This window comes from Amphiura filiformis, chromosome 3 (genome assembly GCF_039555335.1).
Source record: "Amphiura filiformis chromosome 3, Afil_fr2py, whole genome shotgun sequence".
Classification (NCBI taxonomy): domain Eukaryota; kingdom Metazoa; phylum Echinodermata; class Ophiuroidea; order Amphilepidida; family Amphiuridae; genus Amphiura; species Amphiura filiformis.
The window spans coordinates 2,762,368-2,776,042 of NC_092630.1; the positions used below are offsets into that span (position 1 = coordinate 2,762,368).

At 38.3% G+C, this 13,675-nt stretch overlaps 2 protein-coding genes across 4 annotated transcripts in view; both read left to right on the forward strand.

Annotated features, from left to right (window-relative positions):
* Positions 1-13,675, forward strand: part of LOC140147865 (amidase-like) — a 28,193-nt gene that overhangs the window by 6,004 nt on the left and 8,514 nt on the right. The window contains exons 1-3 of one of the 3 annotated variants that reach the window (XM_072169638.1): positions 7,821-7,928; positions 12,287-12,521; positions 13,318-13,490. The exons of 1 other annotated variant lie outside the window; for it this stretch is intronic. In XM_072169638.1, coding sequence (XP_072025739.1) covers positions 7,901-7,928; positions 12,287-12,521; positions 13,318-13,490 — 436 coding nt within the window. In that variant the 5' untranslated portion in view covers positions 7,821-7,900. Of the gene's footprint in view, positions 1-7,820; positions 7,929-12,286; positions 12,522-13,317; positions 13,491-13,675 lie in introns of those variants that run through there. One more of the 3 variants, XM_072169641.1, reaches the window with a different exon arrangement.
* LOC140147796 (amidase-like) lies at positions 980-4,613 on the forward strand. Its single transcript, XM_072169542.1, has 6 exons — positions 980-988; positions 1,590-1,744; positions 2,320-2,423; positions 2,925-3,031; positions 3,560-3,749; positions 4,404-4,613. The coding sequence occupies exons 1-6, from the start codon at positions 980-982 to the stop codon at positions 4,598-4,600; spliced, it is 762 nt and encodes a 253-aa protein (XP_072025643.1). The 3' UTR covers positions 4,601-4,613.

Below are 13,675 nucleotides of genomic sequence, written 5' to 3' on the forward strand. Positions count from 1 at the left end.
ATTAAGGATATCTTGTTACTCCTGATGTAGCCTTGGCGGTCATTATTTTGACAGAGCGTTCGCCTTTGACACCCGGGATGACAACATCCTAGTTGGTTGGTTCGGTGCTGTCAACTCGTACCTCGATAAATTTTCCAAAGATGACGAGCAGCAGCAAGAGCAGGATTCAGGAACATTTGACTATATCTTTGATTATGTCAATCAGTCTTTCTCCTGGTGTTCCTCTCCTTCTAGATCCTATGCCCTGCAGTATCACGTTCGCAGACAATCTCTGGATCTGTTTGCAATGTGTCCAAAGTAGGGGAGACATAGATTATTGATGGTATCCAGAAGGTTTTTGTATATCCATTTCCTATCATTTGTTCGTCTCATTTTCCTGTTGATACCTAATATCTTCCGCCAACACCACATTTCAAAATTATTGATCTTGTTGCAATCCATTCTGGTCCCAGACTCACCGACATAACATGAACATTGGAAAGATGAGAGCCTTTGTATGAGCCTTGGTTGCTCTGGATATAAGTCTGAATAGTCCATGTTGTTTACAGGTTGGTTGCAGCTGATTTTACTATTACTAGGCATCTGGTGATTTCCAATTTATATCCACCTTCAGCAGATATCACAGCACCAAGGAAGTTGAATTTAGAGACTTTTTCCACTTCTTTGCTATCCATAAGGAAGGGATCTTCACTTTTTTCATCTCCAAACACCATTAGCTTGGTTTGGGCAACATTGAAACACAGAGGTAGGGCGTCGTTTTCCTTTCTATGTGATAGGAAAGTTCTAAAAATATTCTAATAATTTTTAACACTTCCCAATAGTTCTTGCATATTTTGCATCGATGCGGCAATAAGGGCGGTGTCGTCTGCGTACCGCCAATTACTGAGCATCCAGCCTCCAAGTGACAGAACGTCATCCCAGTTATCCAGTGCTCTCATGATGTAGTCGACATAAAGGTTCACGAGAGATGAGACCGAATATGACCAAGGTGAACCAGTGGTCTTTGTCTGTACGAACACAGGCTTGCTGTCCATCATAAATGATAATCACATTTTGACCAGCTGGATTAGGTGGTATGGATTCCTTTATGGGCGTTATTCAGTTCCATCTATTTCCTTCTTTATTTCCTCAAGTTTGTCATCGATGCGTGGAGCGTTGTAGCTTTTCAACCTCTTGATGGGCAGGGTGTAGTATTATCTAGCTCTTCCTCCTCATCGAGTGGCTCGTCTTCATCTGCCGTATCTTCTCTTCAGATGCATACATGCCTTCGCAGTATTCTTTCCATCTGCCTTTCATATTCACACTCTTCGTGAGAACTTTCCGATTAGCATTCTTGATGACATCAAGATGAGAGTGTTAGTGATATTCTTCACACAACAGAACAAGTATCTGCGGTTGTTTTGGGTTCCATGATCTTCAAGCTCATATCTTTGCAACATGTTGAAGTTGGGGTGTTCTATTGGCTAATAAATCAACGCGTTATGGATTATTCCCAACGCGTTGTGCATATTTTGCAACGCGTTGACACAATGCATTATGAAATTTGTTTTGAAAGGATGAAGCTCTAGTTGTCTATTATTCCCCACCAGATTGAAGTGGATAACTTGGATGGTATGAAAATTGGGATTCTCCAGGAGGGATTTGGTCACAATGTATCCGAGGAGGCTGTGGATAGGATTATAAGAGAAGCAGCACAGAAGTTGACGAGTGTTGGAGCTGAGGTCGTAGATGTTTCGATTCCAATGTGAGTTAACATTGTGAGTTAACTGCATCAAAAGCTACCAAACATATCAAAGGTCATTTTTATATACCAGCAAACCCAAAATGTTTTACAGAAAACGTTAAAGTGTCGAGTTATATAAAGGGTATAAAAACGTTTTGATAGCATTCAAAAAACATTTTTGAATCCTTGATGCAAAATATTTGAATCAGAATGTTATTTAAGTGTCGATAAAATATTTTTCATAAATGTTTCACCAAAATATTTTATAATGACGTTTTAAAAACGTTTTCATGACCTTTAAATAACCCGATATTTAAACGTTTTCGAATTAACGTTTGAAGAACATTTTCGTGTTTGCTGGCCATATAGATTCATGTGTGTATATTATTTAGTTTTCCTGGAAAAAAAACCGAAAAAACAAAACAAAAAAGAACAACTACAACAAAAAACACAACAGTACTGCAAGAACTGGTTAAGCCAACTTTTGCTAAATAATTTACATTTATGTCATGTGTGGATGTCCACGACGAAATTGTTATTAAAAACGATTTAGACTACTTTCGAAATATTAATTTTGATAATATGAATTTTTAAAGTGACTTAACATTTACACAACTGATTCCCTCGTTCTTTACAGCTGAGGATATTTGGATGGGGTTTGGATTTGAAGGCGCCTACCACTGTATGCTCAGAGGATCGCGTAAGTATCTCGGGGAACTTCTTGAGTTTTACTGAAATGTGTTATTGGTGGCAAATAGGCAGACGGTAGACAACATATCGAGGGTTCAGAACCAGAAAGCCGTACCTCACTATAATCAGCTCTCGCAAAATGAGCATAAAGTTGGCTCCTTGCTTTGGCCTTCAAAAATCAATATTTCCTCCACAATGTCTTTTGATAGCTCTTGAATTTTGTCATGATTAATGGACTAAATCTTCTATGGTGCCCGACGACTTAATGCTCATTTTGTGGGAGCAGGTGATTGTGAGTTGAGGCTTTCTGGCTCTCAACCCTCGATATTTTTAATTGGGTAACAATTGTGCATCAGAAAGTGCATCAGGATGATGGCTCAATATACGAGTTCCATATACTGCAACATTTTATACTGCAATAAATAATATATAATATTGTCTCTATATGTCTGTTTTTCGGTTAACATTTTAATGCAATACATGTAGCTAACGGTTGTATTTTACTTACAAGTTCAGGGACTCGGTTACAGATCTAGAGGATATTATCCAACCAACAGTATGAAGACAGTAGGCGCAGCTATGAAGCACGATACCAAACGACAGTCAGATAATTTCAAGGTAGGCCTTAATCCCGGGAACCTAATATTTCAATGTAAGACTCTGAGATGTTTCTTTATTATGTAAAACACCTAAGAAACTTCATACAATTCCTATTGGTCCTGGTCGCGTTAAATGGGACAATAACTCGATCGCAAATCACGCGTCGATCCGACGTTCATATTTTACTCCCTGATCGCCTTTTCACAGTAACAGCAAAACTAACATTACTAATCGACGCTTACGTTACGCTTGTGTTTTGTTGTAGTATAATGCTGAGTAATATCATCAATTAAAACAAAAGGCACATTTTTCCAAAATTATTTGAAAAAGAAAACAAACATCCCAGGAAGGAAGACCATGGCTCAGGGCCAGAAGTAATGATGAGTGTAGGCAGCTTGATTTACAAACAAGTTCGTTCGCTGGTCCTTTTCGTTATTGGTCTTGTTTTCAATTTGAAGTTCTTATAAAGATTCCTCACTACTGGTATGTTGAGTCTTTGAAATTATAAATTACAATCTTTTCCTACGGATTTTTCCTTTTTTTTAGTTTACGATGCTTACTGGTGCATACCTAAATGAGACATTCCATGGACAATATTATGGACGATGTCAGAATTTGGGACGCCTGTTACGCCAAGCTTATGACGATGTCCTGAAAGATCATGACGTTCTTATCATGCCGACCATTCCTTTCGTAGCTCAAAAATTGCCAAAAGAAGGCGAGATGACGTTCGAAGGTAAGTTCTGAAGTTGGACACATCAACACACCCACACAAGCGTTGTAGACTATGTCTTACAGATTCATGTTTAAAGAACATGTTGAATAACAGACATGGAGGTCCTAGTATTTCATTTGGCATGATTGATTTGGTATATGAAATGATCTGAAATTTATTATACCTAGTTCTCTGGGTTGATAGGATGAAAAAAATTTAACTTTCCTTGGTTGGTTTTGTTTTTATCTTATTTTACCTTCTATGTCATCGCATTGTATTAGTGTATTTGTTATTACGATTAAAAGGGCATTTCGTGATCCACAGCCTCATTCACCCGCCCCCACACTTTTCTCAAAAAAAGTTGCGATTTTTATACCACTGGAAACCCCTGGCTACATAATGTTTATGTACCAAAAATTTCTTGCAGATTAATTCGTTTTGCAAAAATATCGTCAAATTTGAATTTCTTTCTGGTGTACCGGAACAAAATTACAACAGTGGCATATGGAGCAGTACATAATTATGCATAAATCGCAAACGCAAAATCGGAATCAACTGACATTTTGGGAATAAGCATTTTTCGTGGATATCTACTGAAAAATGTCATAAAAAGAGGATGCTAGGATCACGAAATCCTCCTTTAAGTAGTTTATATGTTTTCATTTTCGTTTATAGAGCGGACAAAGTACTGCTCAGGTATGGCCCAAAACACCATGGCGGCTGATGTGACTGGACATCCAGCACTCTCCATCAACGCAGGCTGGGTTGGTAAGCTACCCGTTGGGATGATGATCGTAGGAAAACACTGGGATGAAACGACGGTCTTGAAAGTAGCACGCGCTCATGAAAAAATTATGGGAAGCCAGCAGTGATAAAACGAATTGACGAAAGAAAGGGTATCAAGCTAAACAAAGTTTGTTTCCTCTTCAAAGTTTGTTTTCTTTTCATTTCTAAAATTTTTAAAATTGAGTATATACTTTAAACTGTATTGTTAGTCTGAAACTTAATTATCAATTGATCAGCAATGCTAACTGTCGTACCTGCACTCGTAAATTCCGGGTCAGAACGTCGTATATACCACATACGACGTACTTATGTAACCATTGGTAACAGTAGCAGATACGCCCTTCTTGCTCTTTATTAAACGATAATAAATCATATTTGAATTGTGGAAATGATGAGGAATATATGGTGAGGAAATTATGTGGGTTTTTTTCATACTCCTTGACCTTTATCTAGCGTTTAATCTACATTTATAAAGACTTTTGTTGCAAATACGACGTTTTTACACTAGAATAATAGAACACAATTTCACCAGTTGTACGTTCATGTTTTGTTATTGAAAAAATAAATAAATGTTTGCTTTTATCCAATTTTATGTTTGTACGTGATTTTTATTTCCTCGAGAAATAACATTGATAAATAACGTTTACGCGGACAACGAAACAATCAGAATGATAAGACCTCTACAGAAAAAATGAAGTAATAATTGTAGATTTTTCAAGAGTCATCATTATCACTCCCAAAAAAACGATTAAAGACTGCTTAAATTTGGACTTTACTATGAAGCAACACAATTTTACCAATAGCATTCACGCACAGTGCCATACCATCACCATACTTGGGTGGTAACTCATAATGTTGTCAAGTTTATGGAGGAAATCGGTGGCTTCCTTTATGTAGGGTGGCAACCTTGTGCCAGAGTTTGCAGAAGAAAATCCAGGTGTTTAGGGCATTGGTTGAGGCATTGAATAGAGCGGACAGGAATATCTGCTTTATGATCTTGGGAAGAGTGTTAGAAATGCCTTGGTTTGTATCTGGCCCGCCTTGATCATCTGCGTGTCATCAAAACCAGGATTTGGTGTGCCTGCATCTGCATATGATCAAAAACATGATTTGGTGTGTCTGGCCAGCCTTGATCATCTGCATAATAATTATGATCAAAAACAGGATTTGGTGTGCTTTGGTCATCTGCAGAATGATCAAAAAGAAAGCTTGGTGTGTCTGGCTAGCCTTGGTCATCTGCATAATGATCAAAAAGAAGACTTGGTGTGTCTGGCTAGCCTTGATCATCTGCATAATGATCAAAGAGAAGACTTGGTGTGTCTGGCCAGCTTTGATCATCTGCATAATGATCAAAAAGAAGACTTGGTGTGTCTGGCTAGCCTTGATCATCTGCAGAATGATCAAAAAGAAAACTTGGTGTGTCTGGCCAGCCTTGATCATCTGCATAATGATCAAAAAGAAGACTTGGTGTGTCTGGCTAGCCTTGATCAACTACATAATGATCAAAAAGAAGACTTGGTGTGTCTGGCCAGCCTTGGTCATCTACATAATGATCAAAAAGAAGACTTGGTGTGTCATTAGCCTTGATCATCTGCAGAATGATCAAAAGAAAACTTGGTGTGTCTGGCCAGCCTTGATCATCTGCATAATGATCAAAAAGAAGACTTGGTGTGTCTGGCTAGCCTTGATCATCTACATAATGATCAAAAAGAAGACTTGGTGTGTCTGGCCAGCCTCGATCATCTACATAATGATCAAAAAGAAGACTTGGTGTGTCTGGCTAGCCTTGATCATCTGCATAATGATCAAAAAGAAGACTTGGTGTGTCTGGCCAGCCTTGATCATCTGCAGAATGATCAAAAAGAAGACTTGGTGTGTCTGGCCAGCCTTGATCATCTACATAATGATCAAAAAGAAGACTTGGTGTGTCTGGCTAGCCTTGATCATCTGCATAATGATCAAAAAGAAGACTTGGCGTGTCTGGCATGATCTGCAGAATGATCAAAAAGAAAACTTGGTGTGTCTGGCTAGCCTTGATCATCTGCATAATGATCAAAAAGAAGACTTGGTGTGTCTGGCCAGCCTTGATCATCTACAGAATGATCAAAAAGAAGACTTGGTGTGTCTGGCCAGCCTTGATCATCTGCATAATGATCAAAAAGAAAACTTGGTGTGTCTGGCTAGCCTTGATCATCTGCATAATGATCAAAAAGAAGACTTGGTGTGTCTGGCATGATCTGCAGAATGATCAAAAAGAAAACTTGGTGTGTCTGGCTAGCCTTGATCATCTGCATAATGATCAAAAAGAAGACTTGGTGTGTCTGGCATGATCTGCAGAATGATCAAAAAGAAAACTTGGTGTGTCTGGCTAGCCTTGATCATCTGCATAATGATCAAAAAGAAGACTTGGTGTGTCTGGCCATCCTTGATCATCTACATAATGATCAAAAAGAAGACTTGGTGTGTCTGGCCAGCCTTGATCATCTACATAATGATCAAAAAGAAGACTTGGTGTGTCTGGCTAGCCTTGATCATCTGCAGAATGATCAAAAAGAAGACTTGTTGTGTCTGGCTAGCCTTGATCATCTGCAAAAAGAAGACTTGGTGTGTCTGGCCAGCCTTGATCATCTACAGAATGATCAAAAGAAGACTTGGTGTGTCTGGCCAGCCTTGATCATCTGCATAATGATCAAAAAGAAAACTTGGTGTGTCTGGCTAGCCTTGATCATCTGCATAATGATCAAAAAGAAGACTTGGTGTGTCTGGCCAGCCTTGATCATTTTACAGAATGATCAAAAAGAAGACTTGGTGTGTCTGGCCATCCTTGATCATCTGCATAATGATCAAACAGAAGACTTGGTGTGTCTGGCCAGACTTGGCCATCTGCAGAATGATCAAATAGAAGACTTGGTGTGTCTGGCCAGCTTTGATATCTAAAAAGGAGAAAAGGAAAATAGGTGGAAATAGTAATTTGCATATATCCAAAATGGCCGCTAATGCAGGATTCAAATTTCAAAATTGGGCAAATACTATAGGCATATTTTTTTTTATGGTTATCCATATTCGTCCAAATTTGATATTGAGTTCTCCCATTTTGGATATATGCAAATTTGCCATTTTTCCTAGATTTCCTTTTGTCTCCTTTTTGGATAGAGTCTGTTTAGATTTACTAGCAATAGCAAGCAAAACATTTTTGTCCAGCTCAAACGTAAATTAACTCGTCTAAAAAATAATAATGAACACTCCCTCAACCGTACATTTAATGTATATTTATACGTGCAGTCAATACAACTAGACATACTCGCTTTACAGTGACTGTGAGTACGTATGCATTTTATAATTATGAGGACTCGGACTATACCAGGAAGAATAATTCATGTAACAAAATGACTGAACCAAGCAAGGAACAATCTGGTAACCGTTTTTTATTATACCTATATGTGTGTAATGTATGTACGTACATCATGTGCCCCCGGAAATGTGCATGGTGTACCGGATGGTATATGAGTATGGCCAAAAATAAGGACCCCACTATAGTACAGATGTATGGTATACAAATAGCTATACATGCAGCTGTATAAAGCTTATCTATATAATATATTCCTCGACTGGGCCATGGTTATGTTCATTCACGACTGCCATCATGCATATATAATGCACAGCACTTCACCACCACTGCACAATAATTAATATTATTATAGTCAAAATTAGTTACAGTGGCTCTGGAACCCCCCATCTTCCGGAGCATATGTACATTTTACCCAAATCAGCTGCCAAATTAAATGACATTTTATATAGCCTACTTTGGTAAAAATGACATAGCTCTGCGGTCAATTTTCCCAGTTGTATAGTATTACTATAGATTATTCACACTTATATTTATTAGGCCAAGTAAAAAATAAAACATGTTTCACCTCCGGGTAAAAAAAAAAAAAGGAGAAGGGGGCTTTTTATTTTCTATTTTTTATCGCAAAATTGGTGTAAATATCCATACTTAGAGCTGTTTTAGCGTATACAATAATGCCTGGAAAAAGAAGGAGGCCCTTTTTTATATGTTGTTCTGAGAGTTACACCCCCTCCAATGATCACAAAATCTTCCTAAAATGTTTCTTGTATCTTTACAAGGCTATAGAAAGCATTCCAACTTCCTAGACATATTTTTTGAAAAGTTATAACTGAATTTCAAAAAATAAAAATATATTTGAGGAAACCTCAAAAAGGAAGCGGGAGGGACGTGAAACATGTTTATTTTTTTTATTTTGCCTTAGTTATCTATATTGTAGTGTAGTTAATATGAAATGATTAAACAAATTTCAAACCTGATTGTTTGGCATGTCTGTAAGGGGCTGTGCAATAATTATGAGCCCCCCATGGCTCGCCAAAAATCGCTTGCCCCCCCCTCGGCCCGCCAAAAATCGCTTGCCCCCCCCCCTCTCGGTCCACCAAAATTCTTTACCCCCCTTGGACATGCCAAATTTTGAGATCCCAATTTCCAAACTTGAAATGGTCTGTATACATGTTGCGAGCGCAGCGAGCAGGAAAATGTGCATATTGAAGCGTTTCCATACCGTTTTCCTAAGCCTTATTAGCGCGTTTTATTTAAAAGGCGCCCCATGAATGTGTGCCAAAATCGCTTGCCCCCTCTCGGCTTGCCAAAATTGCTTGCCCCCCCTTTCGGCTCGCCAAAATTTCTTGCCCCCCCAATTTTACCCTCCCCAGGGCTCATAATTATTGCACAGCCCCTAAATGTTTACACAAATCCCAACTTGCACCTAAATGGAATCAGCCAAATTTGTTGTGTTTGTCAGGTCAACAGAGCAAAGTTTGACATAAAGTCATAATTCATGAACGGCCAAAATAACCAGTCGGGTTTCTTTCACTTTACTTGTTGTTTCAACTCAAAATGGACAGAAACCCTTCCTGACAATTATTACTAGTATTATTTCAGCATATTGAGTATAGAATAGAAATAACAAATTTAAAATTTGAAGGAAATCGTACATTATGGCCTTAAATAAAATGTATACGCTAATACTTCCTCACTTTTCATTTTTATGTTACAAGAACTGCAGTTGCCAAAAAACCTTTATTGTTTCCCAGTTAGGGCCAGAAGGACAAACCAATAAAGTTCAAAGTACAAGTTCTATACGTACAGTATCTCCCAAAAGATAGCAAACATGAGGAAACTTGTGCAATTATTTTCACTCCAAATTTAACATCATAAACCTACAGAAATGATAAATAAACTACGGTAAACATTAGGCATATTATGCACAAACACCATTCAATAATTTTACAACACATCTCTGGATATATCCCATATATCCAGATTATCCAATATTACAATATTAGACAGTTTGCATATTATATACCATCAAGATGATAATATATACAATACCAAGAATTGTGTACTTATGCATTGATTTTATGCAAAATCAAGTCAGTAAAAACTATCTTCTGAAATTGTGAATATTCCATTCTTCAATTCTCTGCTCTGTAACAAGACTCTTCCATCTGGACATAACTCTCCATAATTCACAGTGGATGAGGAAAGATGCGGAGGTCAACATTGACTATAACTTGTCGTTTATTGTAACTGCAAGCTCAAGTGCTCAGCCCGTGGCAATTATTGTTTTCCATTGAAAGTGTTCCAAAGTCTATGCATATGTGACTGGACACTACGAATCAGCCGTAAAGTCGGCCCGGCCCAGTCAATTTTGTTTTATTTCGTGTTTAAAAAATATATATCATAAGCTTTAAAATAGTATATCATTTGACTTCAAACGATATCCAGAAGCGGGGTTATGGTTTGTTGAACTCTGCTCCTTCAACAAAATTGTATATTTTTTTCGGTTATACAATGTGTCTCTTTTTCCACATTGCTGGTAATAAAGTCATAATTGGCGGTCATTTCAAATCATCCCCAAGTCAGCGAGGTTCAGGAATGTCCTCTCATTGTTATTGTTGGTTATACATACCTAGACAAAATACAATGCATTGTAACCCACCACTTGAACAGGATTTAGCCAAAGCAAACAAAGACTAGAGCTATTTAATGATTCTACATGTAGAAGATTATTAGCCTCTTCAGCAATAGGATTATTGATTGGTTTAAACGCTATCAAATGAGAAACATGTCGTACGTAATTGAGACACCTATGAATACGACCTTCACGCATATTTTGCACTGTATCTCAGATTCTTATTCAATGGGTGCGTCTTGTAAAGAATTCACGTAATTTGATTGGTTTTCTGGTGTATAATATCTCACAATAGTTGATAGTGATATTAGTCAGGGCGCGAGCCGCCACGCAACGGCGGCACGCTTGTTGCTCCTCAATGATCGCGCGATAATGCGTTCGCGTAATACACGTGCGAGAACTAAGAACGCGATTCGGCGGCTTGTTCGTGATGGTTTCGTTCATTTAAAACAACGGGGATGTCCTCACAAAAGTAACTTTATTTTTTTCTGAAAAAAGGCAGTTTTTCTCGCAAAAATTACATTAAAACTGAATAAGAATGAGAATAAACAATAGGATTTTGTCTTTTGCCTATCCAATATCGTGTCATAATGGATGGGCTGGCCAATATTTTTATCGTAGTGGATACCGGCTGCATGTCAATTTTGATCTTCAGTTGGTGCTTCATCATCATCAGTATGACCAGGTCCAGGGGTGAACGAAAGTGCTATTTGCATATATACCCATTGTTAGATTATATATAATCTATAAAGAAGAAATGATTTCAATCTATCATCATCAACCTCTCTCTCTCTGTGTCAGGTGGCGCTGTGTAGCGCTGCTGTGGTCTTCACAAGAGTACGCCATCTCACTCGATCTGATGCCAAGTGTGTTGCACCTTGCATTCCCTGGTTAGAAACCAGCTTCACGTCATTAGTCCAAGATGTTGGTGGACGTCCTCTTCCTCGTTTGCCTTCCATGGCCCCTTGCAAAATCTGTTTTTCTACACCTCCATGTTTCCTGACAATATGGCCAAAGTACTTCAGCTTTCTTTCCATTATGCCGCTTCTGATGGTTAGACTTGTACCAATCTTGTCAAGGATCCAGGAATTTGTTCTCCTGTCTTTCCATGTCACTCGTAGAAGCCTCCTGTAACACCACATCTCAAAAGCATCTACTCTTTTCCTATCATTCTTGGTCATAGCCCAAGACTCGCATCCATAAGTGCCAATGGAAAACACAGTTGCACATCATCAACCATATCATAACAAAATAATCGCCAAAATGTCACTAGTAAAGAAGGAAGGCGAAGAGCGAAGTTTAAAATTCTCAACCAGAAACACACATTGTTTCTTACCAGTATTGATATGTTGCATTTGAGGTGTATTATTGATTGGTCTTGTATGTCTTAATAAGGAAGAATAGTGTATCATGTTTGGTATCTAAATAATGAATTTACTCTTTCTAAATATGTATTTCGATTTCACATCGGAGAACCCTAGTGAAAGATACGACATTTCAAAATGGTAGATTTTTGGGACACCCTGTAGTTATGTAAAATTTTCTCTGTGTACGTGTCCAACCATTATTTCTGGCATACTGGACACATCTTTTTATATTTGTTCAGAGAGGTTGTCTATTCCGACAGGGTAAAAATGTCGACCTTTCTGCTCGTTTATTAATACTGGCCATTCTAAACAATATGATTATTGTTCGTGTAACTGTACGTTTGTTACCAGATATTCTCAGTTTGTTATCCCCTTTTTTACACTCTTTACCAAAATATTTAAACATTGTCTTCATATATAATAGAGCTGTTTCAAGACCCGACAGTTCCAGGACCTACTACATCTGAGTTATCAGCATTAGCAACACGTCTGAACTATTTACTAAGCGATGATGAACTAAAACAATGCCATTCTCTTATAACTGATGCCCTTAAGGGTTTCAACCGCCTTGACCATCTTGTGGAACCAACTTTACCTGTGAAGTATCCACGGACTCCGGGTTACAGACCTACTGCTGAAGAAAATCCTTATAATGCTTGGTAAGTAAAATAAGGCCTTAAAGTTCGTATCCTCTGAATTGACGTGTATGCGTATACGTACAAACTTGCCTGCAAAGATGGTGTATTACGTACGCTGCCGCAGGATGAATTCTCACTTAGACTATTGCGATTTGGTAGTTCACAGCATCTTGCGAATGGTAGTAAGTTTTGGCAAAAATTGCATTGATCAATTCATAGCGAGTGTGTAGAAGAATTCAAATATCAGAGATATACTTTTGTTGGTCCTGTGGTTCTTGAGTTGTGTTCTAAAGAGGGCTGAAACCACAACACTTTTGTAAAACGTACATAACTCATTAACAACAATTAATAGCTATTCAAGTTAGCTCAATCGATAAGGCGTTCGACTATGGTGCGAGAGGTTGCGAGTTCGAACCCTGGTGGTGCCTAGTATGCACTCGTGGAAAAATTGAGTTAGCTTGAAATTCCCTTGGACAAGGAACTCACTGCTAATTTGTCTCGTTGTAACCCGTACGAAACTCGGGGAGCTGATCCTGGTTGCGATGGTTATTTGTGGACTGTCTAGGGTGTGCGCTCTTGAAGCAGCAAAGTCCCTGAATTGTTGTTTAATGGTTTATGGAATGATGTGGGGCCATAGTGGTCAGCGACAACCTGTAAAGTGTGCTGAGGCTTGTGGATCAACGTCTAGGCGTTGTGCACTGCGCTTTTTATATTATTTGTAGAATGAACTTTTGCAAAGTGTTAAACAATACCTAGTCTACCCTTAAAGTAAAACTGACGTATGACGTGTTTAAAATATTGTACTTGCCCTTTCAAGGTACTGGAAATCCACGATTAAAGGAGCTGACACTGGTAAATTGTCAGGCAAGAAGATTGCAATAAAGGACAACGTGATGGTAGCCGGAGTACCAATGATGAATGGATGTCGTGCTTTGGAAGGCACTATACCAGATGTGGATGCAACTGTGATTACGAGACTTCTAGATGCTGGTTAGTTGATACAAACAGCTAAGACAAACACAGCTACTAGGTCATGTTAATGGTTTTTAGTTCTGGTATGGATGCACTGAATCTCTGCTTACGTATTTTAATACGTGAGAAGTTTTAAAAAACTTTTTATGTCACATGTTAACAACCACGGGTAAAATCGTGTTAAAATCAAAGGGCTGCCATTA

Bases quoted from the DNA above. Each gene is read 5' to 3' on its own strand.
- LOC140147796 (XM_072169542.1), top strand. The intron at 1,745-2,319 runs GTGAGTTAACAT...GAATTTTTAAAG, and splicing joins GTAGATGTTTCGATTCCAAT to TGACTTAACATTTACACAAC. The intron at 3,032-3,559 runs GTAGGCCTTAAT...CCTTTTTTTTAG, and splicing joins GACAGTCAGATAATTTCAAG to TTTACGATGCTTACTGGTGC.